Source organism: Dermochelys coriacea, chromosome 5 (assembly GCF_009764565.3).
Source record: "Dermochelys coriacea isolate rDerCor1 chromosome 5, rDerCor1.pri.v4, whole genome shotgun sequence".
Lineage (NCBI taxonomy): Eukaryota > Metazoa > Chordata > Testudines > Dermochelyidae > Dermochelys > Dermochelys coriacea.
The window spans coordinates 111,177,240-111,201,762 of NC_050072.1; the positions used below are offsets into that span (position 1 = coordinate 111,177,240).

At 37.9% G+C, this 24,523-nt stretch overlaps 1 protein-coding gene across 32 annotated transcripts in view; it reads left to right on the plus strand.

Moving 5' to 3' along the window:
- CCDC171 (coiled-coil domain containing 171) overlaps nt 1-24,523 on the plus strand; it is a 269,930-nt gene that overhangs the window by 196,090 nt on the left and 49,317 nt on the right. For 29 of the 32 annotated variants that reach the window (XR_006281477.1, XR_006281476.1, XM_043514804.1 and 26 more), the window contains one exon: nt 1,281-1,433. Coding sequence is in view for 29 of the 32 variants with exons in the window: in XM_043514804.1 (XP_043370739.1) it covers nt 1,281-1,433 (153 nt within the window). In the remaining 3 variants the exon portion in view is untranslated. Of the gene's footprint in view, nt 1-1,280; nt 1,434-2,660; nt 2,700-13,575; nt 13,853-24,523 lie in introns of those variants that run through there. The other 3 variants (XM_043514815.1, XM_043514807.1, XR_006281478.1) reach the window with 3 other exon arrangements.

Here is a 24,523-nt window from a genome sequence, read left to right on the forward strand (position 1 = left end):
GGCAAGCCCTTACGCTGGCTTGGATATCTTTCCTGGATTGGGGCCATAATGTATAAAACACTTTGGGATTCTTCTTACTGAGAATAGCCACCATATAGATGATGTAAATAATTTGCTAATATTATTTGGCCGTATTCACCCCTGGTGTAATAGATTTCACTTCAGCCCTGTTACTTTTATTTTATTTTCACAAATAGTAGAAAATGTATAAAACAAAGAAAAACTTTAAAAGATCTTGGGAGTTTCCTTTAGTGCTAGTGAATTTATTTTAGCCTACACTAAGTACTACTTTCAGAAGGCAGATTTCATATTAGCCTTAAAGATATTCTTACATTAGAAAACTCACTACAGGTCACTTCAGAAGAGAAAACTGTAATCTATAAACTGTGATTAACCTGATGTAAAGAAGACCAATAATCCCAACAGTGTTCTATTATTTAGGATAGATATAAAGTTACTAGGACTGCCAAATCATTTATATTCTCTTTTGCTGTTAACTTTATTATCAGCCTGATCAATATTACACAGCTGGAACATTCTTCCATTATATACACAAGCACAATTATATTTTCCCAGCTATATTGTAAACTGGTTATTTACTTTAAGAGGTCTGGAAGTTTACTTGATTTCTTTTGTTGCATGTCAAATTAAATCTGTTTTTTTTTTTTTTTAAATCTGAGCTGAGAGAGTTAGTGTCTCAGTTCAATTTGGAAAATGTGTATTTTTGAGGTAAAGTTCCCTGCAGATAGAAATTGACCTTTCACTGAAACTTGTATTTAAGTACAGTGAAAAATAGTGTCAGCTCTTGAATGCAGGTTTCAGAGTAGCAGCCGTGTTAGCCTGTATTCTCAAAAAAAGGAGGAGTACTTGTGGCACCTTAGAGACTAACAAATTTATTTGAGCATAAGCTTTCCGATGAAGTGAGCTGTAGCTCACGAAAGCTTATGCTCAAATAAATTTGTTAGTCTGTAAGGTGCCACAAGTACTCCTTTTCTCTTGAATGCAGTAATCTATATTTGAAAATATCTCCTAATTTAAATTCAGGGTGGTGTGCTTTCTGTAATGCTATTAACCATTTACAATATTGGTAGAGCTACATAAACCTTTGCTATGTCTTTTAATTGTTAAATAATGCTGCTGAACTTTAGAAAATCTTCCAACCTTTGTTTTCTTTATTAATAAAAGTTAGCTAGTGTGATTCTATAATGACTTTGGCTGTATGCAAGCTGGCATTTATGTAAGGTCCACGTGGTATTGATTATTTATTTTACTTTTTAAAGGCTCTGATTATAAGTTTTATGGATGTCTACCAACTCGCAAGCTCCAGAGTTGCTACATTAGAGAGAGAAATAGCATCTCATCGACATCACATTGCAGCCCTGAAATCAGAACTCCAAACAGCTTGTCTTCGTGAAAATGAAAGCTTACAATCAGTAAGTCTGCTTTCCGTAATTTAATTTTCTTGTATAATTTGGATATTCAGATTACTAGGCTGTATCTACTCTCATATTGTGTAGTTCTGATAGGAATGTGTGATCATATTTCTTCAATATAGCTAATTTCATATCACAGTTTAGCACAGTAATACAAAATTACCAGTACAAAAATGCTATTGTGATGCTTGATACGTGGCCAAAGGGAGGGTGGTGGATGAAAGCAATGAAAGGATTAATTTTACCACAATATCTTGTATAAAGATTTGTTCAATGTTGCCAAAGTTAAAAACACAGCATCATGGCTTCTTTGCCTTTGGCAGTTCAGCTGACAGTTAGATTTTGGACCTGAAGTATGCAACTGTCTATAGTTGCAGCATGTCCTATTAAGCCAAAATGTTATTAATTATGCGTATAACCAAAATGGTAATTAGAACATGTGATTTATTCTCCATAGGCAACTATACATATTCATAATACATGCCTAGTGAAAGAGAAATAGTATGATTAATCATCTATAAAGTTAAAATCCTATTTCAAGAATCATTTGAAGTCTAAAATATTGTTGTCCACGATTAAATTTGGGTTAATTTACGGCTAATAAGGTGATATTCCAGATCTGAGAACTGTCTTTAGGGGGATTATTGAATGCAGTATATTTGTGTCACACAGGCATCAGGCAGATGTATAAACTGTCACAAATATGTAGCTAAATATGTCTTTAGTGAGTGTGTAGATAAGTTACATATAATTAATATATTTTCCCAATTCTTTCTTCCTTTTTCCTTATTGTATAAAGAGATGAGCTTTTTTTTGTCTTGTTTTTTTTCTTTTTCTCCTTTCACTCTGGATAAAGCAAAGGACAGTAAGGAAAACAGAGGTAATATTTTACATTGAGTGTCAAGTAGGAAGAGGGGAATCTCATTGAAACAAACCAAGTAAACATATCAGCAACCCAGGGACTGTGCTTGTGACTTTGGTTGCCTGCATAAGAGCTTGCATTAATTTCTCATTGACTCATTTCTACATTGGATCATCACAGAGGGAGATATTTCCCTCAGTGCTGAACTTAAACTTTAAGATCTTTGGACGAAAGGTTGAATGTCTGAGCTAATGATATCACATAAGCGCAAAGCTTTGTTGATACATTTGTGACTCTGGACAAGCTATTGAAATTGTTTCTTTTCTTCTCCAAACAATTTTCCTTTATCTTTTGGGTTCTACTAGGTTTACATGTGTACTGCTGAGCTACTTCAGTCTTACTAGGTTGCTTTTTTGTCTTTTTATTGTTGAGGGTTTCAATCAAGATGACCACTTGTATAGCTAAGAGTGGGAAGCCTGCCAAGCTTACTGAAGTGAGGTTTGCTTGCCTTTGGATATAGAAAGTTTTTAGCTAAGATTATGCTATTAGTTTTTGAAGCGCTATTCCGTGGTTTGATACGGCACTATAAAAAGTGATGATGCCTGTGATTAAACTTAACACTTATTGAAAATTATATAATTCTATAAACATCATCAATGCAAAAACTATGTTGTTGTTGTTTGTTTATGTGTACGGCAGTATCATCTGTGTGCTCCAATCACAGATCAGGACCTTATTATGCTAGGTGCTACACAAACAAAAAAAAACCAATCCCTCTCCCCAGGGGTTTGCAGTCTACTTACAGCATAAGTATAAGTCTTAATGCAAAATTATGGTTTAGAATTTAAACATAACAAAGACAGGAGATTCAAAGTTATTTTTCCTAAAACATCTTAACTCAACTCACTTGTATGTCTCTAGTATTTTGTTATATTTGTATATTTTGTAAGCTCTATTCATTAATATATTCAGTGATTTCAGAAAGCCTGAATTTTAACAAATGTAGGATTTTTCCTGCTGCATTCCTGCATGCGCCTTCTCTTGGCCAGAGCTGCCTGCAGAGCAGACTCCATATTGGCCACGAGGGCGCTAAAGTTACAGAATTGAATGTTTGATCTAATGATATTTCCCCCACCCCTTTCCCAAAACCTTAAGATAGGAGGGTTTTATCCAGAGAGATTATGCAGTGCTTTTGCCCAGAAAAATTGGTCTAGCTCAATTAGTTTACACAGTTTTTGAAAAGTGCAGAGCTTTCATATGTGCTTGCCATGTACATGTCAGTCTGGAACACCAAATCATAGTTTATTGCTAAAAATAATTGTCCGGGAAGTACACAGTCTGTGTATGCCTAGTATTTACTTAAACCTTGATAATTACTAAATCAGATTTCTGTTCTCCATTCTTCTCTTTCTACCATCCCCTGAGTTGTTCCAAACTGATGTTGGTTATAACTTCATCCTATTTTTGGTAGTTATCTTCTTTTGCTTACTAACCTCTGGCTGTCTCTTTCACCTGTTTATGTACCTCTGTTCTCACCTCCAGTTCCATTCTCTCAGACATTTTCCATTGTAACTTAGTTTGATCCTCTTTCTTCCACACTGTTTTCTCACATGCTTAAACAATGTTACTTCTCTGATAGACTTCTTCTAAAACCTGCTACTCAGGCCCCAACCCCCCCCCCCCGCCGAAGATTTTGCTGATTACTGCAAAAACAAAACTGACACCTTATGGCAAGATCTGTTTGCTCTCGCTTTTCCTTTCCATCTTCTCATTTTTCAACTTAGCTTCTGAATCAACATCTCCATTCTCTACTCCACTCCCAGTCCTACTACTTTTCCTCTTGGCAATGGGACACATGGTTATCCTACTTATTTAGTTACATCCAGAAATTGTGTTGTTCATTCACATTCATGCAAGGTGGAATGTGATCAAGGTAGATAAGAGTCAGCTATAAATATTTGTTTTGTGGGGGATAATGAGGGAGGAGTCAATTATTTGGCGGGGGTGGGAGCAGGGAACATCAGTGGCAGAATGGTTCACAGGCCTGACAAAAAATACGAAGTCTGGCCCTGTCTACTAGTCCCTAAAGTGTCTTAATCTTTTTCCCCCTTTCTTTCTCCCTCTGTACTGTCTCCCACAGTGATGATCTCATTTCCTCCCATGTTTTTTTTATCTCATGTCTATGTTGATGATTCACAAATATATTTCTCAGTCCTGGCCATTCTCCCTTTGTGCAGCCCTGCATCTCTGCCTTTCTCTAATGTATTTTTCATTCTTGCAACCACCTAAGACTTAGTATGGCTAAAATAGTGCTTATTATTTTTCCATCTAGATGTCACTTCTTATACCTTTTTCTGGCATCCTTACTTCCACTGTTCTGCTTGTCTCCGGTGCTTGCAAGCTTGATTTTAATTTTTGAGTCCTCTCTGTCCATCTCCCATCCTATCTATGCTCTCTCCAAAATCGACTGCACCTTCCTTTATCAACTCTTTTACTTGCCCTCCATCTTTGGTACCAAAACATTTTGAAATAATATAGTAATAGTAACTACTGCGGTTTCCAAGATGTAGGCCTCACCTTCTGGTTCCCACCACCCAAAATGTTGCTGTCAAGACTCTGTTCCTTTTTTCAGTACTCTATCAAGGTTGTCACACTTGCTGGAATCACTTAGCCATCTTTGGATCTGGCCATCAGGTTTTAATAGATCCATTGACTTTTAAGAACCGAAGAGACCACTATGCTCATCTAGTCCATCCTTCTGCATAACACAGGCTAGAAAATTTCACCCAGTTATTTCTGCTATGAACATCTTCCAAGAACTGCATGCCACATTCCTGCCACAGTCTCCTCCATGAAGTTCAAAGTTCAATATCTCATTTATCAAAGTTCTCCTTAATTCCTCCCTGTCTTCTGTTCTTATCTCTTCTTATACCTGACCCACTCCCTTTAAAAACTTTAGTGCCTCTGAAAATATGTGCTTTACAATGAAAGTATCCCAATCAATGATAACTAATATAATGCACATTGGAAAACATAATCCCAACTATACATATAAAATGATGGGGTCTAAATTAGATGTTACCACTCAAGAAAGAGATCTTGGAATCATTGTGGATAGTTCTCTGGAAACATCCACTCATTGTGCAGTTGCAGTCAAAAAAGCGAACAGAATGTTTGAAATCATTAAGAAAGGGATAGATAATAAGACAAAAAAAATATTGCCGCGATATAAATCCATGGTACACCCACATCTTGAATATTGCATGCAGATGCGGTCGCCCCATCTCAAAAAAGATATATTGGAATTGGAAAAGGTTCAGAAAAGGGCTACAAAAATGATTAGGGGGATGGAATGGCTTCTGTATGAAGAGCGATTAATAAGACTGGGACTTTTGAGCTTGGAAAAGAGACGACTAAGGGGGGATATGATTGAGATCTAAAAAACCATGACTTGTGTGGAGAAAGTAAATACGGGTTATTTACTCCTTCTCATAACACAAGAAGTAGGGGTCACCAAATGAAATTAATAGGCAGCAGGTTTAAAACAAACAAAAGGAAGTATTTCTTCACACAATGCACAGTCAACCTGTGGAACTCTGCCTGAGGATGTTGTGAAGGCCAAGACTATAACAGGGTTCAAAAAAGAAATAAATTCATGGAGGATAGGTCCATCAATGGCTATTAGCCAGGGAGGGCAGGGATGGTGTCTCTAGCCTCCGTTTTCCAGAAGCTGAGAATGAGTGACAGGATGGGTCACTTGGTGATTACCTATTCTGTTCACTCCCTCTGGGGCACCTGGCATTGGCCACTGTCGGAAGACAGGATACTGGGCTAGATGGACCTTTGGTCTGACCCAGTATGGCCATTCTTATGTTTCTGTGTTCTTATAACTGTATAACATAATTTGTGACTCTGTAATGGTTTATATATTAAGACCCTGACTGAGGCATACAACTGGAAAATTTATAATTTAAAATGTATTTATACAGAGTCTCTTTACTTGCTTATTTCTTGTTCAGCAATATTTAGCTGTAATACCAGAGTTTGGACTTTGCTTCAAGGTTTCCCATTAAATGAACTCTTGTCAGTTACTTTAACAGTAGAGGGATATGCTTCTTTGATCCATTTTACTCCACTTTTAAACACATTAGCTTGCAGTACTTGCACTTTTATTCTGAGTTACAGTTAACAGTATTCTTTGAACTGAGAGCTTTTGAGTGCTGTACAATACAGTAGTGCAGTCATAAGCAAGTACTTTTTGGGTCTTCGGGGCAGGAGCAACCATAACTTTGGGCAACACATGGCAACATAAATGCCCATGGCAAGCATGTGGATCCATGGTACATCTACTGCCAAATGAAAGTCTCTTGTGAGTCCAGTATTGCAGTGAACTGTTCTAGTGACATGGCATTTTCCACTATGCTTTCAAACACATTCTAGAAAATGAGAAAAAGCAATTCAGAGCAAAGTTTGCGTTACCTGTAAAGGGTGAATGTTTATTCATTCAATGTCAGTTCTCCAGAGCCTCTGACCTTCATAGCTTCCAGTCTTGTGTTTTTTGCACTGATGTCAGCATCCCATGTTTTGTAGAAGTGTTGAATATTTGAAAAATTTTGATAGTGGTGACAGACATTGGGAGCCACAGTTGTGCTGGGCCAGGTGATTGAGTGTTTCTCTGAACCTGAATATGCTCACTGCACTCTGTGGCTTGCTCTGTTCTGCTGCATGGTTCAGGATAGGGCAAGTCAGTACAGGGGAGGAGATGGGCATTTAGTACAGCACCACAGTGTATCTACCTGGCTGGGGGCAGAAGGATTTAGTAGGGGTGGTGGTTATCCCTGCTCCTCCTCCATCGCGTTGGAATACAAATTATAGTGGGAAGGGAAGGAAACAAAAAGGGTAGAGATAGAGAGTAATGGAAAGAGAAGACAGAGAAATAAGGACCTCATGGGTGCAAAGGAAATGGAAATTTGGTGGGGATAAAAGGTGAGTTGTAAGGAGCTCAACATATTCAATTTATCAGAGAGAAGGTTGAGAGATGACTTGACACATGGAAAAGACACCTGATAGTGTAGAAACTTTTCAGCCGTGCTGACAAAGTATATGCAAAGGTATAACAACATCCAGTGGCTGGAATATGAAATTAGACAAATTTAGCCTTGAAATAAAATACAATTATCTTGCTGTGAAGGTAATTAAACATTAGAGCAGCTTACCAAGGGGAGGAGGTGGACTCACCGTCACTTGAAATCTTTATGACAAGATTAGATATCATTTTAAAAGATATGTTTAATCCAGCTTCAGGGAGAAATTCTGCAGTCTATGGAGGTGGAATGGGGCTGGTGATCATGATGGTTCCTTCTAGCCTTGGAGTTTGAGTCTGTGAGTCCTCCTGTTCTTTCCCTTCATTCATGGGCATAGAGGGAATGGGATTCCCTGCATAACCGTCAACAGGCACATAACATGTGCAGCTTTGCAGTGAGATAATGACTAGATTCAAACCTCATGCTTCAGCTGGTTGCCTACAGGGGTCAGGAAGGATTTTTTCCCTAATGCACAATTGGCTAGATGTATTCAGTGGAGCGGGAGGTGTTTTGCCTTCCTCTGAAGCATCATAGATTGGCCAGACTTGAAGATGGGGCACTGGATAAGATGAACCGGTGCTGTGAGAGGTACAGAGAATCCTTTTTTAGATGCCTGGTTGGTGAGTCTTGCCCCTGATGCCCAGAGTCTTACTGATTGGGGTTAGGGGAAGGAATTCCCCCCAAGTCAGAGTGGCAAGAACCTTGGGGTTTTTTGCTTTCCTCTGTAGCATGGGGCATTGTTTACCTGCTGAGATCATCTGGGTATAGCTCACCTAATCAATTCCCTGCCATTGCAGGAGCCTTGGTGTCACCTTGGTCTCTGCCTGTGGCACACAGTTAAGTTTCCTGAGGACAGAAATGTTTTTATCTAACTAAATTATTTGAACTTAATATGTGAGTATCTAGGTGAAATTTAATGGCCTGTTACATACAGGTGGACACACTCGGTGATCTGATGGTCCCTTCTGGCCTTGAACTCTGTGAAACTGAAAAATTTCAGAGGAAGGAGAGAGGAGTGTGACCCTCAGGAGAGGAGAGAGACAGATGAAGACTGGAGGAGGGAGTGGGGATTTCATTTTGACCTTTGTGACAAAGTTCCACCTCTACCTTGGTGGGTCCTGTGCTCGCCTCAGAGATTCACGGCAGCCCTCAGTTTGGCCACTTTTGCTAGTGGCTCAAATCTGCCGTTCGCTCAGTTAACCTCATCACTGGCCAGCATGGGGAAAAGGAAGGAGAACAATCCCCACAGTCTATGCTGGTCCACCTAGTGGGTCGGGGGACAGGCCAGGGACCTACCCCTCTGGTGGAATCCACAGTCCAGGTCAACACATCCTGTATCCAATAGGGGAGTTGAGGGAGATGGGGGACCCACCCCCTACTCCGGGTTCCAGCTCAGGGCCCTGTGGATCACAGCTGTCTACAGTGTTTCATGTAACACCTGTGTGACAGCAACAACTCCTTGGGCTACTTCCCCCTGGCCTCTTCCCAACACCTTCTGTATCCTCACCACAGGACCTTCCTCCTGATGCCAGATAGCGTTTGTACTCCTCAGTCCTCTAGCAGCACACCCTCTTACTCTCAGCTCCTTGCACGCCCCTCACTACTGAAGTTAGGTCCTTTTTAAACCAGGTGCCCTGATTAGCCTGCCTGTCTTAATTGATTCTAGCAGCTTCTTAATTGGCTCCAGGTGGCCTAATTACCCTGTCTGCATTAATTGGTTCCAACAAGTTCCTGATTGTTCTGGAACTTCCCCGTTACCTTACCGAGGGGAAAGGGAACTGCTTAAGTTGGGGTTAATAAATCTATCTTCTATCACTCTCCTGTAGCCATTTGGCCAGACCCTGTCACACCTTGAAAACAATAAGAGGTGTTGTTTTTGGATGTTTATGCTAACTGATGTTGAAACCCAAATCACTTAGGATTCCGCCAACTTGCTATTATTGTGGTTCTGTGTTATCTATACTTAATTAATTAATTTATTTAATTTATTTATTTTGCACTGTTTGGGTGGTGGTGGTGTGTTAAGTTTTTGCAATGATGGGTCAACATTATGAAACATCACATAGTGATGCAATATTCAGGGCAGAAAATACGGGAGTTAGAGGGTTTTTGATCAAGCAGGAGATGCAAGTTTGAAGAAGAGTCTTGTCTAACACCTATCCATTTTTAAGACTCTGATAAATGAGAGATGCTTACTTTAAAAAATAAGCTAAATTTCAGTAGACTATTCACTCAGTCTTTCCATTTAGTGGACCAGCAGCCAGTCCCCAGACCCACCCTGCTTATAAGCAAAACCTTCCTTTAAAAACATTCAAAATATTGTATAATGAAAATGTATCATGTAACCTCAGAACAACCACTTTCTTTACACTCTAATCTAGCTGCTTAAGAGCAGAGAGTGTGCATGTATGTGTGTTTGTCTCTCTTGTTCTCTCCTTCACCCTCACCTCACCTGAATCAGGCAGTGTATCAGGATTATGGGATCTGGAGCTGCCAGTGCATGAATGGACATAATGGATCCCTTATTCTTGCAGTCTTTTTTTGGCACTAGTCCAGGACTAAATATACTATTTCATTCCCTGCTATTAATGACCATTATATTGTTCTTTATAGTAGAGAATAGAAGAATATTTTTAAAGTAATAGAAAAAGAAAAGAATTTGATGAGCCCACAAGTGTTCCACATTATTCAGGTATGCTGTATACATGCAGGACTAAATAATACTTTGAAAAGAAATTATATCTAAAAAGTAATAGCACTGTTCAAAAAGTGAAGTTCTACTGAAATACTTGCATTTTGTAGGTAATTATAAGGAATTGGCCATCATCTTAGTGCCTTACAACACACCTGTGGCATGCAGGCATCCTAATCTAAATGCACATCTTGTCATGTGGTGTTGCTTATATAAGTAATAGTCATAACCAAACAATATAAATCATGTCCATTAAACTGTTTGGTTATTATACAACACTAATAACAAGTATAATAATATGAAACCAGTATTATAAATCACATAACATGACTTGGGGCAAGGTGTTCAAAAAAGTTTGAGTAATCCAACCATACATATTTGCCTTTTTGTAAAGAACACTTCCTTTTCTGTGGAAAGCTTTTTTGATATTCAATATGCTAGGTATGTGAACTTTTAACTTGTCAAACTATTGTAACATATTTGAAAATTATAGTAATTTGATTATAATGTTGCCTATAAGGCAAAAGGTTCAGTTAATAGAATCCATATGTAATTAAAATGCAGAACTAAATATAATCAGACAGACAAGTGACTATTGCCTTCGTATTGATAGTTTTACAATGGCCTCTGGGGTTGAAAGTTTATGTTAAAGTTACCAAATGCAGCAGAACTACAGAAAGTGAGCAAGATGACCGTTTATCCATTTTAAATTCAACAACATAGTTAAGTGATAGGCATACAATAACAAGTCTCTGGATCCTCAGAGTTTTAGGAATAGCTCCCATTGGCAGGTGGTAGACACAGGAGACGTGTGTGCTAGTTGAAGATCTGCACTCAGCAGCAGCACTGTTATATAAACACCCTGAGATGAAGGGTCCTTTAAAAAAAAAAAAGATAATTTGGTAACTTAATTTGTATGAATTCATGTTTGAATCATCTGAAAGTTATAGACACAACACTATGTACCAAGCCACAAAAAAAGTTTAAAAAAATTTCCTGAACTTAAAAAAAAAAATTATTTTCTCTGGACAGTTTTAAGAGTCGACATCCTGTGTTAGAGTTCTCTAATCATCACCAGCACAATTTACAATCAGAACACACAGAGAGCCAGTTCAGACCAGCTCATCTGTTGACTTTGGCAGAGGCCCTTAATCTCACTGTGTGCAGCTGCCACTGGAGAGATGGGGACTCGGCAGAAAGCCGAAGGAGGGTGGGATACAAGGTTGGTCAAGGCATGAACACATAGGCCTGCTTCATTTCAACAGTCATACACTGCCTTTTTTATAGTCTTTTCATTTTACTGCTTTTTTTTTTAACCTGAAATTAAATGAGGACCTCTCATGAGCCACTGCGCTCCAGGCATAAGAAATTGTAATGTCTGGCTTCCAGAAACTGTCCCGTCAAAATGTGCTTCTGATTAGGTGGCTTAATTACAGCTGTGAAAACAATGTTGATTTAGGTCTCAAGATTCCAGTGCATGTCACCCGTTATTAGCTAGCCTTGGACTGAAGCCACCATTTTAAAACTCTGTACCACTAAAGTCGCACGCTGCCTGACAACTTTTTATTTAGGCATAAAGGTTGCCAGAAGCAACACATTTTATGCAAAATATTTTTCATTGTGCAAATTTTCAATGTGACACTCTTGAGAGACACAAAGTGGATAGTTACGATTGAGCTTCATCAAGTCCAAAGCCCAAACTTTTGCAGGAAAACTGTTTAAAATAGTTTTTATAAAGTTTGACTGACATAATGCTTAATTTTAATACCTTTAATTCAGTTTTATTCCAAATCCAGCATGTTGGTTTAACCACCCAATTTTATTGCATCTAAATTTTCCTGACAGTTTCATTTGCTGCCGGGAAATAAAATTGCCATTTTTGCAACATGGGAAATAATGGCTAGCTTCAAAACCAATATGTTTGAAACTTCCTTTGCCTGAAGCAGGTTAAGGCACACACTCAATTTACTTTAGGGGGGAAAAGCTCATTAAATAGTTTTTAATATTTTAATATAATTTAAGTAACCGCTTTCACAGTGGGAAAGCTTATTAGGCCCATGTATTTACATCTGTAGAGAAGTAAATGTTTGGATAATTAGATGGTTTCCAATACTGCCATTTTTCAGTACAGCTGCACAGTTAATGCTATGAATATGGTAAATGAACATGGTGCATTCATTGCATTTAGAAGTTACATTTCAAATGGCAATAGTTTGTTTTGAATCACGTACACTTTTTTCTTAAGCATTTAAAATGTTCCTTGTTTTGTCTGAGTTTAAAAATTTCCTTATTGAAATGAACTGTCTAGTATGTGTGTATGTTATCTCAAGGCAGACCTGTGCTTTTGGAAGAGCAGGATCTAAATTCTGATCCCACTGTTGTCATGAAAGTCCAAACTTGCATGCTGTGTTGCTTAATGGAAACCATGACTTTCCTCAATGGCCACAGGTTTGTTCCAATATTAAACACAAAACAAATCTTGCAAGCTATTGGCTGATCTGCAAAAGGGGAGGCTTATGTTTTCAGGAAACTAATTTGCCTCATCCTTTTTTGTTCATATTTTGCATTTCTCTGGCAGTAATTATTAGAGAGAAGTTTTTCTAAGGAAGTATATGAACTGAGAGCTCAAAAACAAAGGTACTCACCTTTCCTTTAATTTGAGAAATCTGATTCCAAGATTAGAGATCAGATGGGCATTGAAGCATCAAAATGTCTCTCTTCCTTCTGTCTTAAATGCTCAGTACAACCCAACAGTGCTCAGGACAATCCAAATGCTCAGGACAATCCAAGAGTAATTAATGGGAAACTACAGTTTGGAGAGAAAATTGATTTGGATGAGGGGACATGTCCAAAGTGTAGATTCAGTTTTGCCCCTTTGGGGAAAAACGTATCCACATGATTATACAGTGCATCAACAGAGGAAAAGCAAGTAAATGCGTACACTACATGTTGTTCATCTACCTGAGGAGAATATAATCTAACCCTTTTCTGTGAAAAATGGCACTTGGCATTACTGAAGTTTAACATTAAGGAAGGGCTCACTTTATGCTGAGAGCACCTCCATGTTATAAGGAAGTGGTTTTATGTTGTCTTCTTCATCAGACATATTTGTGCTAATTTTACAAAATACAATCCCTGAATAATGTACGCTTAGTTTTATTCCAACCACAGCACAGCAGCATATATTTGCTTTCTGCTCCCAATATTCTTTGCTTCCTTTTTGCCCCTCATCCCATTCCTCTTAAAGCTACACTGTCAATCACATCAGAATAGAAAGAATTTTTGTATATAACTAACAATACTGCTAACACTGTGGTAGGAATAAAAGCACTGTGAGTGCTTGACAGGCTGTTATTTTGATAACTGGATATTATAGACCAGGACACTTAAACCCCAAGTAAAAAAAAATTTTACAAAAAGAATAGAGACAGGGACTTAATTTTACTGGCTTTATAGAAGAAAAGAAATATTCTATACAAAGAAGCCAAATTCACTTCTTTCCAGACTCGGGGACTTCTATTCAGGCCAGGAGGTGCTTCCTCCTTCCTTTTGAAGAAGTTGTTTCAAGATGGAGGGCTAGAAGCATCTATTATTCTCTGCTAGACTCTGAGTTAAACATAAAGGGAAAGTGTGTTCTTTCTGGGGCTATGAATCAGCCAAGAAATTTTTGGAGGGGATTAAAGAATAGCTGAGCCTGAATTTCTCTGGCTCAGAGATTTAGATGGCACCTGAATTGAGTGACTCCAAACTCATTCTTCCAGTTTTTCCTTTGACATATTTAAGGAAGATCATGTACAATATACTGTTGAAAATCATGTTTTTTTTGTTCCAACATTTGCTTTGTTTTCTGTTTCTGGATATTTCTGGTTACGAATAAAATTACGGTAGCATTTATAATGATAAAATTCAGTAGTGATCATCCTTCATTTGTATATGTAGTAAGATGTTTTGCATGTGCTTTTTTTACCCAGCAGTTAAAGCAGATCAAAATAAAAGTGCTTTTGGTGGCTTTCATCATGTTTCTCAGTATTGCTTTGTGATGCCACTTTACATCTTACTGTGGTGATAGGATGCAGGAAGGACAAGAGGAAGAAAAAACGAAGAAATCCAAAATGTGTTCATGTCTCTAATCGTTCCTTAGATAGCCAGTCAAATACATAAGTAAGGAGCTGGTGCTTCTCACCCCTATTTTTCTTTAATATATATATAAATGCTGCTGTTTAGACTTGACTAGGATTGAGAATCTGTATTGATTAGAAACAGATAAAAAAGGAGGATCATGTTTTTTCATGAGGGCATTTGAAACGCTTGATGCTATTTCCTGTACATTAGAAGATTTTAAGTCCTTTCAAAATATTTTTTATGCAAAATCTCATGTATTATAATTATTTATCTGTACTTCCCTTTGGATTGGAGTAGGGGGAGCTGGTGATCTGATCTACTTGCTCTCTCCCCTTAGAGGAGAGTGGGGCTAGTAGGGTGTCAGATCTTCCTGTAGAGAGGGGTGGCTGGGCTACTTCTGCTTCTCCTGTCAGGTACTGCTGCTGTTCCACCTGCTGGTGGGAAAAGGCTGGGACCATAGAAACTCCCCAGCTAGATATCACTGGCTAAGGTTGCTCCCACTTCAGATTCCCCTGTACTGCCTACTGAGTCCTCACCTCACTAGTCAAGGAGCAGCGATTTGGGGTAGCAGCACTCCTCTGAGCCCAGGAGAGGAGATGAGTGGGAGCAAAAGAGAGAGAGAGCTGCGCTTTTTAGCAGTTCCTCTTACTTTAGCTAAAGGTGGAACCAGTAATGCTTTTTTGGATATGGGTATATCCCCACAGTTTGAAGAGAAAAAGCAGCTTTGCTTTTTATGTTGCATCCTTGTAAAATGCATTCCTTTACTTCGGTATTTTTACTAAGGAGAAATATATTTATGCAGAAGACCTTTGTTAATATGCTTCAACTGCTTGATTGTTTGCATTTTATACTTTTTACTGAGTTTTACATTTTAAAGTATGTTAAAAGGTATGACATACACAGATAAAAGATAGGAAGTTCAAAATTAGGGCATAAAAACTTAACACTGTTCTTAACTCATAATTATGTTCCTTTTAACATTGACATGACTTAAGGGCATACTGTCAGCAAATAATATCTTAACATTTATTTTTATTGGGTGGTATACATTTAAGTCACACCTCTATATATTAACAATGTATTTGATTTGGGGGTATTTTAATTAAATATATAACTCTTTTTCATAGAAGGCTGTGAAATCCACATCACTTAGTGATGGTACAGCTGTTCCAGTTCATCTGGTAAAGACTTATTTACTCTATAGATCAGGAGGGCTCCCTGGAGCAATTCAGATCTGTTGAGTAAGTGGATATTTAAACAGGTTTTTAAAATATGGACTTTGTACCCAATAGACTTGATAGCTTCATTCTGTCAGAGGAAAACATGTTGTCTTGGTAATTTTCTTAATTTTAAAAAAATATTTACTACAGTGTACTATCCCTTAAAAGTAAAATCTGTTTCCTTGCCAGTGTTTTTCTTTCCTTCATCGTGCAGGCATTAGTTTGTTGTTACTGTAATTGGGTTGTTCAGGAGTGCTGGGTTGCTGATATTGTTTTTTTTTGTTTTAAAAAAAGCCAAAGCATTTTTTTTTTAGGAGGGTAGGTGGTTACCTTCCAGTGTGCAATAAGTATTTACACACAATTTTTAAATAATGAATTTTAGTATTGATAGCAGCTAGAGAACTGTTCTGCTCTGCTTAATACTGCTGCGACTTTGAATATATACAAAGTGACACTAACATAGTTGCAAAAACAACAAGGAGTCCTTGTGGCATCTTGGAGACTAACAAATTTATTTGGGCATTAGCTTTCGTGGGCTAGAACCCACTTCATCAGATGCATGGAGTGGAAAATACAGTAGCAAGTATATTTATACATAGTACTTGAAAAGATGGGAGTTGCCTTACTAGGTGGGCGGTCAGTCTAATGAGACAATTTCAATTAACAATAGAATACCAAGGGAGGAAAAATCACTTTTGTAGTGGTAATAAGGGTGGCCCATTTCAAACAGCTGACAAGAAGGTGTGAGTAACAGTAGGGGGAAAGTAGCATGGTAAAATTAGGTTTTGTAATAACTCACCCACTCCCAGTCTTTATTCAGGCCTAATTTGATGGTGTCCAGTTTGCAAATTAATTCCAGTTCTGCAGTTTCATGTTGGAGTCTGTTTTTGAAGTTTTTTGGTTGAAAAATTGCCACTTTTAAGTTTGTTATTGACACTTAAAAGTGGCAATTCTTCAACAAAGGCGACTCCCATCTTTCCATGTACTATGTATAAATATACCTGCTACTGTATTTTCCACTCTATGCATCTGATGAAGTGGGTTCTTGCCCATGAAAGCTTATGCCCAAATAAATTTGTTAGTCTTTAAGGTGCCACAAGGACTCCTCATTGTTTTTGCTGATACAGACTAACACGGCTACCACTCTGAAACCTAACATAGTTGCAGTGATTTCCAAGATCCCATTTCATCCTCTTCAAATGGCACAATTGATCCAATTGGTATACTCTGTTAGATAGGGTCACTTGGAACCTTCAGTGGCATTATTGCTTTGGGGATCCAACACTTTTGAGTCTGAGAGCCAATATAGAACTGCGAAGATGGGGTTCATAATAAGAACACTAGAACATACAGGTAATATCACAAAATGTTCTAGTGCTAAAACAAACATGCTCACTCATCCATGCCACACACTGGTGTGGTTATTATAAATACAGTCAGATTGGTTAAGGAAGCAAGCCCTTGGTGGCCAGAGGCAGCACCATGAAAAAGTTTTAGAATGCTCACTGATTCTCCAGCCTTTGGAACAGTGGTTTCTAGGACCATGTTTGTCTTCCCAATTGCTGGCCTGGCGGATGTACACCATTGGACAGGGTCACCATCAGGCTTTAAAACTGTCTGGTTTCCAGGCTTCCTCACTTGGAATTTTGGAAACAAAGCACCCAAAAGTAATTGAAATTGAGCACATATTGTAATTTAACCAAGACTTTGCCAAGGTTATTGGTGCCAAATACCTACCAATGCCATATTTATTGGAGTAATTGAAAAATCTATCACTAACTATTACTAGCAGAAGTGGTTTATATTTAATTACTGATCCTTGTGAGCCAGAGGGATATGAACTTTATATTTGAAGTTTACTATCTTCTGTATGCATAATGTGACAATCAGGGTTTAAGTATATTGGCTGGGAGATGTGTAGAAACCTCAAGTGTTGTACTTGTTCATTTTCCAGTGCTCCCAATTCAGGACTTTGAAAAACCCTAAATTCACTCAATAAATAATGTTTAAAAATCAGAATGCAAGATTGTTTGTTAAAGTAGAAAATCTAACTTGGAGTCCTGATTAATAACATGAGATTGAAATTATGCCATTTCGAAACCAAAAGGACCCCAAATTACAGTATTGTCTCTTTGTAAAAAGCTAACAAAATATATCAAATATTTCACAACTTGTATGGTAAACATAGCAAAAAGGTTATATACGAATATAGGAAAAATATATAGGAATTGCATTTTAATGCCGAGATAACTGCATTTATTTATTATATCAAAGTTTTCAGGGCTTTTAAAAATATTTTCAAAATCTCCTTACATGTTCCTTATGAAAATTTCTTCTGATAAAATTTTGCATTTCTGACTTCAGTCTGTAATGTTATATGGTTTTTAAAAACTCCACTGAGCTTTCAGAACACACATTTAGCGTATATACCAAAGGATGAAATTCCATTAACAATTTGTTTAAAATGTTGATTTACATAAGATGTGATTGGTATGCAAAAAATATTAGTTCCATTTGCTTAGCGGCATTCAGACTGAATGTTTAGCCTCATATAAAGTGATATTCCAGTACCTGAAAAAACAGCTGAATTTAGAAATTGATTGTGCTCTTGAATTAAATAACTATACAAAGTTCTGTTGAACTAATTATTAGGCTTTTATTTAATCACAGTCTGAAGTATAACTGTATATATGAACTGGGCCAAAAACAATAGAAACAGTAACCCTTGTTCACCCACACTCAAATTGTTTATAACTGATCAGCTTGGTTCCTTGCCCAGTTAGTATAATTTGGGTCTTGCATTTACAAAAGACCTACATGTTAGAGATCAAATGAAACTGAGCCTAAAACATATGACTATTTATTTTAAACTATTCAGATATTAACTGGTATTTTCTGAGCAATGTCTCAGGAAGGCCAGTTCTTTTCTTAGGCTAGTTTCTGATTTAAAGAACCCACAAGTGGCTGATTCTAATCTGACAGCAGGGTACATCAGGAATAACTGCATTAAAATCAGTACCATTACCCTGGTATAGAACCAGTGCAAGTGAGATCAGGATCAAGCCCAGCTGTTTAATGCAACCTGCTTTTATGTTTGACAGCATTCTCAAATGTACAGTAGTCTACTAATAATGCAGTTTTCTTTCTTACTCTAAACCATCTCCTCAGTCCTGAATGAAATCTTTTTACTGTTAGGCTTGTTCCACAGTCATCCTTCAGGTTATTTAATTTAGGTGCTTTCTTTCTTAAAAAATACTTGTTTTTATCCGATGAAGTGAGCTGTAGCTCACGAAAGCTTATGCTCTAATAAATTTGTTAGTCTCTAAGGTGCCACCGGTACTCCTTTTCTTTTTGCGAATACAGACTAACACGGCTGCTACTCTGAAACTTGTTTTCTATGTTACCTGAACTTTATAAGAGCAAAGCTCCCCTCCCAGCTATTCACTGGATATAAACTCTTTCAGATACAATAAGTAAGACTGTCCTTAAGTTAGCTAGATAAAGCATTACAGGAGATGGGTGAAACTCAAAATGTTTAGCTTGGAGAAGCATGAAAAGTTTGCATGGCTGTATGAAGAATATCCTGAACCTTTTGGGATCCCACAAGGTACAGCTTCCTCCCTGATCCAACATGATCAATGCACTGCAACAACAAACAGTCCTCTCTCTAAGTCATGAAGACATGCTGTCTACAACAGTAGTTAACTTGGAGAAGTACAGTATAATGTTTTTGTTCCTTCCTGTCTTCAAAAGGGTTTTTAGCAAGACAGTTTGGTTCTAAACTAAAAATCGTAGCTAAAATTAGTTCAGATGAGCTGAGTCACAGAGATGTATCTTAAAGCTAATGAAGTTGTCCTTCCTGTACCTGCATGCATGTGTGTGTGCTCTGTACAGTGGACTAGAATTGGTCTATTCTTTAAGCATGTGCAGATAGGTGCATTGCCCAAGACTATAAAAGCTCCGTGGCCCAGATTCTCTTGGTTTCTCACAGCCCAACCCCCACCAGCAGTCTGTCATTGGATCCTAAAGACAATGGGATCTATCAATTTAGTATTTCCCTTCCTTTTTCAGGGTTAAGAATAACACTGTGATGGGGTTCCTGGGGTGCAACCTGGATTATGGGACCGCTGAGCCCTCCAAACCCATCAACCTGGGTAGTCACTCACACTGTAATGCTAATGTCAAGCTACAAGCCTCTGACAGGCTCTGCACTTACACAGCTATCCACAGGCAGGGACACACCCAGCTGGGTTACATGAATGATCTCCCAGCCACTCATGAACCAGCCAATTCCCCCCAGCTCTTAGTCTTGCACCCCAGAACTTTACCATCTTGCACTGCTCGAGGCTCCCTTGGGCAGTACATGTTCATTAAGTAGTTCACCACTCCCTCAGTGTGAAATGGACCTGCACCAGCCTTTGTAATCTGAGCTGAGATTACCCAAGCCCTTCAACCAAAACACACTGTTTTAAGTAAAATATAAAACATATTTATTAACTACAGAAATATAGAGTTTAAGTGATTGTAAGTAAAAGGCATAGAGATCAGAGTTAGTTACTTAAGAAACAAAAAAAAATTGCAGTCTAAATTCTAATTTAAATAGATTAATTTAAGCAAGATTTGAATCAAGCAGCATCTCCCCTAGCACATGGTACAAGCAACTTACAGTTCCTCAATACACAGACTGGACCTCCTTCCAGCCTGGGACCAAACTCCTGAGTCCAAAGTCTTTGTCTTTTAGATGGTCTTCTGGGTGTTGAAAGGGGGGGGGCGGGAGAGGTCAAGTATTGATGTTGTTACTGTCTCTCTTTTTATACATTCTTCCAGCTTTTAGAAAGATCCTTGTTGTGATGTGGGTTGGTTGGTTCCAGGGTATATGTGCCTTCTCTGAGAAGCCTCTGAGATAATGGATTCTTTTTCTTGATGGGTCGTCAATGCCCATTTGGCCAGTGATAGATGCTCCATTGTCCTTAGTGAAGGTCTGGCTGTGGGCATTTCCCACCCTCACAAGATATTTCAATAGCACATATAGCAATACTTCATAACTTCACATACAGTGATAATATGTACAATCCAACAGGATATTAATGTTCAACAGATAAAGGCTTTTAAAATGCTACCTCACAATGTATACTTTGTACAAAACATATCATAAAGTATATGACAGTGGTGAATATGGGAGTACCAGGGTGTTACTTTGAGGTATAGAGTGTTATAAACACTAATGTGTATTTTCACAACCAAGTAAAGGGAAAAGCTCTCTTTGCTCATCCAAAGGAAAAGAGTTTTTAGAAAGGATTCTATCTATATCCTGCATTGAAGGCCCCCGTGACTCCCTAGAATCTCACTGTAACTCTGAGTAATGTTATTTCATTACCTGAAACTTTTAGGGAAATGTTTATTACGTTTTCTTTCTTGAAAAGTAGCCATATTAGCAGCAATTAGCTCTACCAGAATTATGCAAGTACAGAGCTCTTATGGCTTACTCTTACCTTTACCATCTTTGATAACGATGAGTTTGTTCTCTGTCCTTGCCATAAATTTCAGTTGAAAGTGGTATCCCGTTTCCACCTCAATCAGTACATTTCCCTTTTGGTTTTCTTCCCTCATACTCATGACTCCCCATGAAGCTCCAGCACTGCACAAGCTGGATGTCCAGTACTCACTGCTTCCATCAGTAAAGAACTAAGACACTTTGTGAAAAACTCTTGTCTTTTCATTGCTTATAGATGGAAAAAATCAAACAGAAGTCCATTTCCATTCAGCACCTGTCCTAATGGACTGTGGAATGTATCCAAACTTACTATAGTGAGGGATATGCTCAGGTGTTGGAAGGGCTTTTACCTTTCTCGAGTTGCTATAGCTTAAACCTGTAGGGCAGCTACACAGAATTCACTGCAGATATTCTCTTAGCTCCGTTGTCCAGATTCCCAGGTTAGTGTTCAGACTCTCTCTCTGGGAGGCTGTTCTACAGTCCTGTTTAAACGTACTGTTTCCCCATCCCTCTTGGAAAGTGTGTTATAATTAGAGAATCTTCAGAAATGAAGGGTTGGTAGAGTTAATTTAACAAAAGGTAACTATGTCAGTAGCTGGAATTTACAGAACAAATTGTTTACACAGAGCCATACCTCCGCGCCTCTTTCCCTAATTTTTGGAATCACTAAAATATGATTAGATAGACAGACAGGAACTGAGAGAATTAGTATAATAGATTCCAAGGACAGAACGGACCGTAATGATTGTCTAGTCTGACCGCCTGTATAACAGTCCATAGAACTTCCCCAAAATAATTCCTAGAGCAGATCTTTTAGAAAAACATCCACTCCTGATTTAAAAATTGCCAGTGTTGGGAAAATCCACCACAACCACTGGTAAATTCTTCCAGTGAATAATTACCTTCACTGTTATTTCTTGTCTAAATTTGTCTAGCTTCAACATTCAGACACTGGGTTGTGTTATACCCTTCTCTGCTAAATTGAAGAGAACATTATCAAATTGTTCGCTATGTGTGTACTGTGATAAGTCACCCTTAACCGCCTCTTTGTTAAGCTAATTAGATTGAGCTCCTTGAGTCTATCATTATAAAATATGTTTTCTAATCCTTTAATCATTCATTTGGCTCTTCTCTGAACCCTCTCCATTTTATCAACATCCTTCTTGACTTGTGGACACCAGAACTGGAAACAGTATTCCAACGGTGGTCACTCCAATGCCAAATATAGAGGTAAAACAACCTCCTAGATTCATGAGGCCCTTCATATCTCAGTCTCAACACCTATCAGCATACTTAATGCCCCATCCTAATCAAACTGCTTTCAACAGATATAGGCTCTGCACTGTAAGGCTCATGATTTGAAAAGTGTGTATCCATAGAGGCAATGAAAGGTGCTGAGCACACACATGTACTGATTGCAAATAGGAGTTGAAAGGGCTCAGGACATTGCCAAGTTAGCACATACATTTAGTGAAAACCATTAGTGAGAAGTGGTAAGTAACCTGGATTTTTCTGAATTCATCCATTTGCAAAATAATGATAATTAAGTCCCAGACGTAATCTCCGACTGAAAACAGGTGGAGAATGGACACTTAAAATCTTTTTAATAAAAAGATTTACAATTCATTTGTTTTCTTGGATATATAGATTTATGGATACTAAATATTTTTACTTATAAGTACTACATACTTAACAAAAATATATAGAAAAGTTGATTTCCTAAATGTCTAAAGATTTTTATAATGCAAGAAAACTGAATCAGAAAGACTCTTTAATTTGTTCCTAGTCCTTTCTTCTTTACATCATAAAATGTTAGTTAGAAATAATTACTTTTACCTTATTTTTCATTCTGTGTCCATCTTGCTTATACAATTTATCTTTCTTAATTAGAAAGTGATCGAAACATTTTACTGAACCTCTGTAATTTTTTAACCAAAAGGGTCCTGGTAACTGGGTCCAAGGATCTGCTTTAAAATTAGACTTTTGTAAAAGATAGCTTAATGCACCACTGCCATATCTCAGCCTACCTTGTCCAGTTTAGTAAATAGGATGACTAAATCATAGTCACACCAGTTCTGAGCAAACAGTCAAGAAGGAAGATAGTTAAACATCTTGCTGTGCGTGAGCAGTTAGAGGGCAGGCAGACACCATGCACCTTGACCACCTATTATGAAGCTTTTTGCTGCAATGTCAAGTGAAAGCGAGTTAATTGGGTGAAGCTGTAGAGCATGTTAGGGGCATGGTAAAGGCTTGCTGTCTGACAGTTGAATGTCAGCAAAAGCTAGTCAAGTGTGGCTGAGAGACAGAGACCTGTCACAAAGTTCATGTGGACTATAGCACAGTTAGGGAGCTGAAATGTGGTTCAGTCTCACTTTCTCCCTCATTGCATTCAAGCACCTTAAGATTTCACACTGGATGTGTCAACCCTTGTTCTCTAAGCTGTTTTCTCCTAACCCTTCTGCATTCAAATGATTGAACAAAAGATGCTAATGTTTGGCAAAGTGAATGTAAATATAGTTTTTTTCCTCCTTTTCCGCTGGAGCGTCAATGTACATCCAACTCAAAAAGAAACTGTGAAGGGTTACAGCAAACAATTAGACTGCTTGGTAGTTCAGCTGATAGCTGAATACATTTCTCAAGAAGAGTAGGAGACTTGACAATTAAAACTGTTGAATAGGCAATGTTTTCTTGCCAGTACAGGGAAAAACAAGTTCAGTGGCAAGGACTACTATATGGGCTTCTTGAGACTGAGTGTATTGCTGAGGTCACACACATTCAGTCTCCTCTCCTATGCCCACTGACTTGGGGTAAAGTGCTGTCGAGGCAGCTATTAGAAGTACAGATACAAGGAAGATAAACTGTGAAGAGTTGTAGGGAAAACTCACCTATGGGGGGGGGGGCTGCCTGGAACTGAGGGAAGCAATCAATTACACATAGTAACAATATTATTATATACTGAAAAAATGTTCAGAGAAACAGCAAAACAGTTTAACAAGAGTACAGGGTGCCCCTAAGATTGTAAGTTTCCATACAGAACACAAAATAAATCAATAACAATTTAGGTTTGCTAGTCAGATAAAAAAATAAAAAGTGCATTTACTCTTGAGAAGGTACAGGGGCACTGATAAATAAATAGCATAAGTGAAAAAGTCTCTTTCTATGATGAGAATGTATTCCACTAGTAAAGAATTAGAAATTTTGGTTTAAATGAATGCATGCTGAGTATTACACTGTGAAAATAGCACCTTTTGTGGTTAGCCTTAGGTTTCAATATCATTATAGAGGAGTGTAAAACAATGCAGTTTGAAAACTGGGATCTACTAGGATAACGTGTACAGTGCTTTGGCTCAGAAAGAATCTTGAAAGACAGAATAGATTGTGGATTTTACCTAAGCTATTTAGAAATTATTGAAATTTCGCAAAAGACCTAGACCATCTCCCTGCCTATAAGATATAGTCCACACATTGTGCATATTAGATATTAAACTGATAATCATGGTTCTGGTCCTACAGGTTCTTCACATGTACAAAAGTTTTGTAGATTGACATAGGTATTCCTTAGGCTCTTAATATATCTCAGAAAAAAATTCCATTCAAGAGCTTTATAGGAAAATGT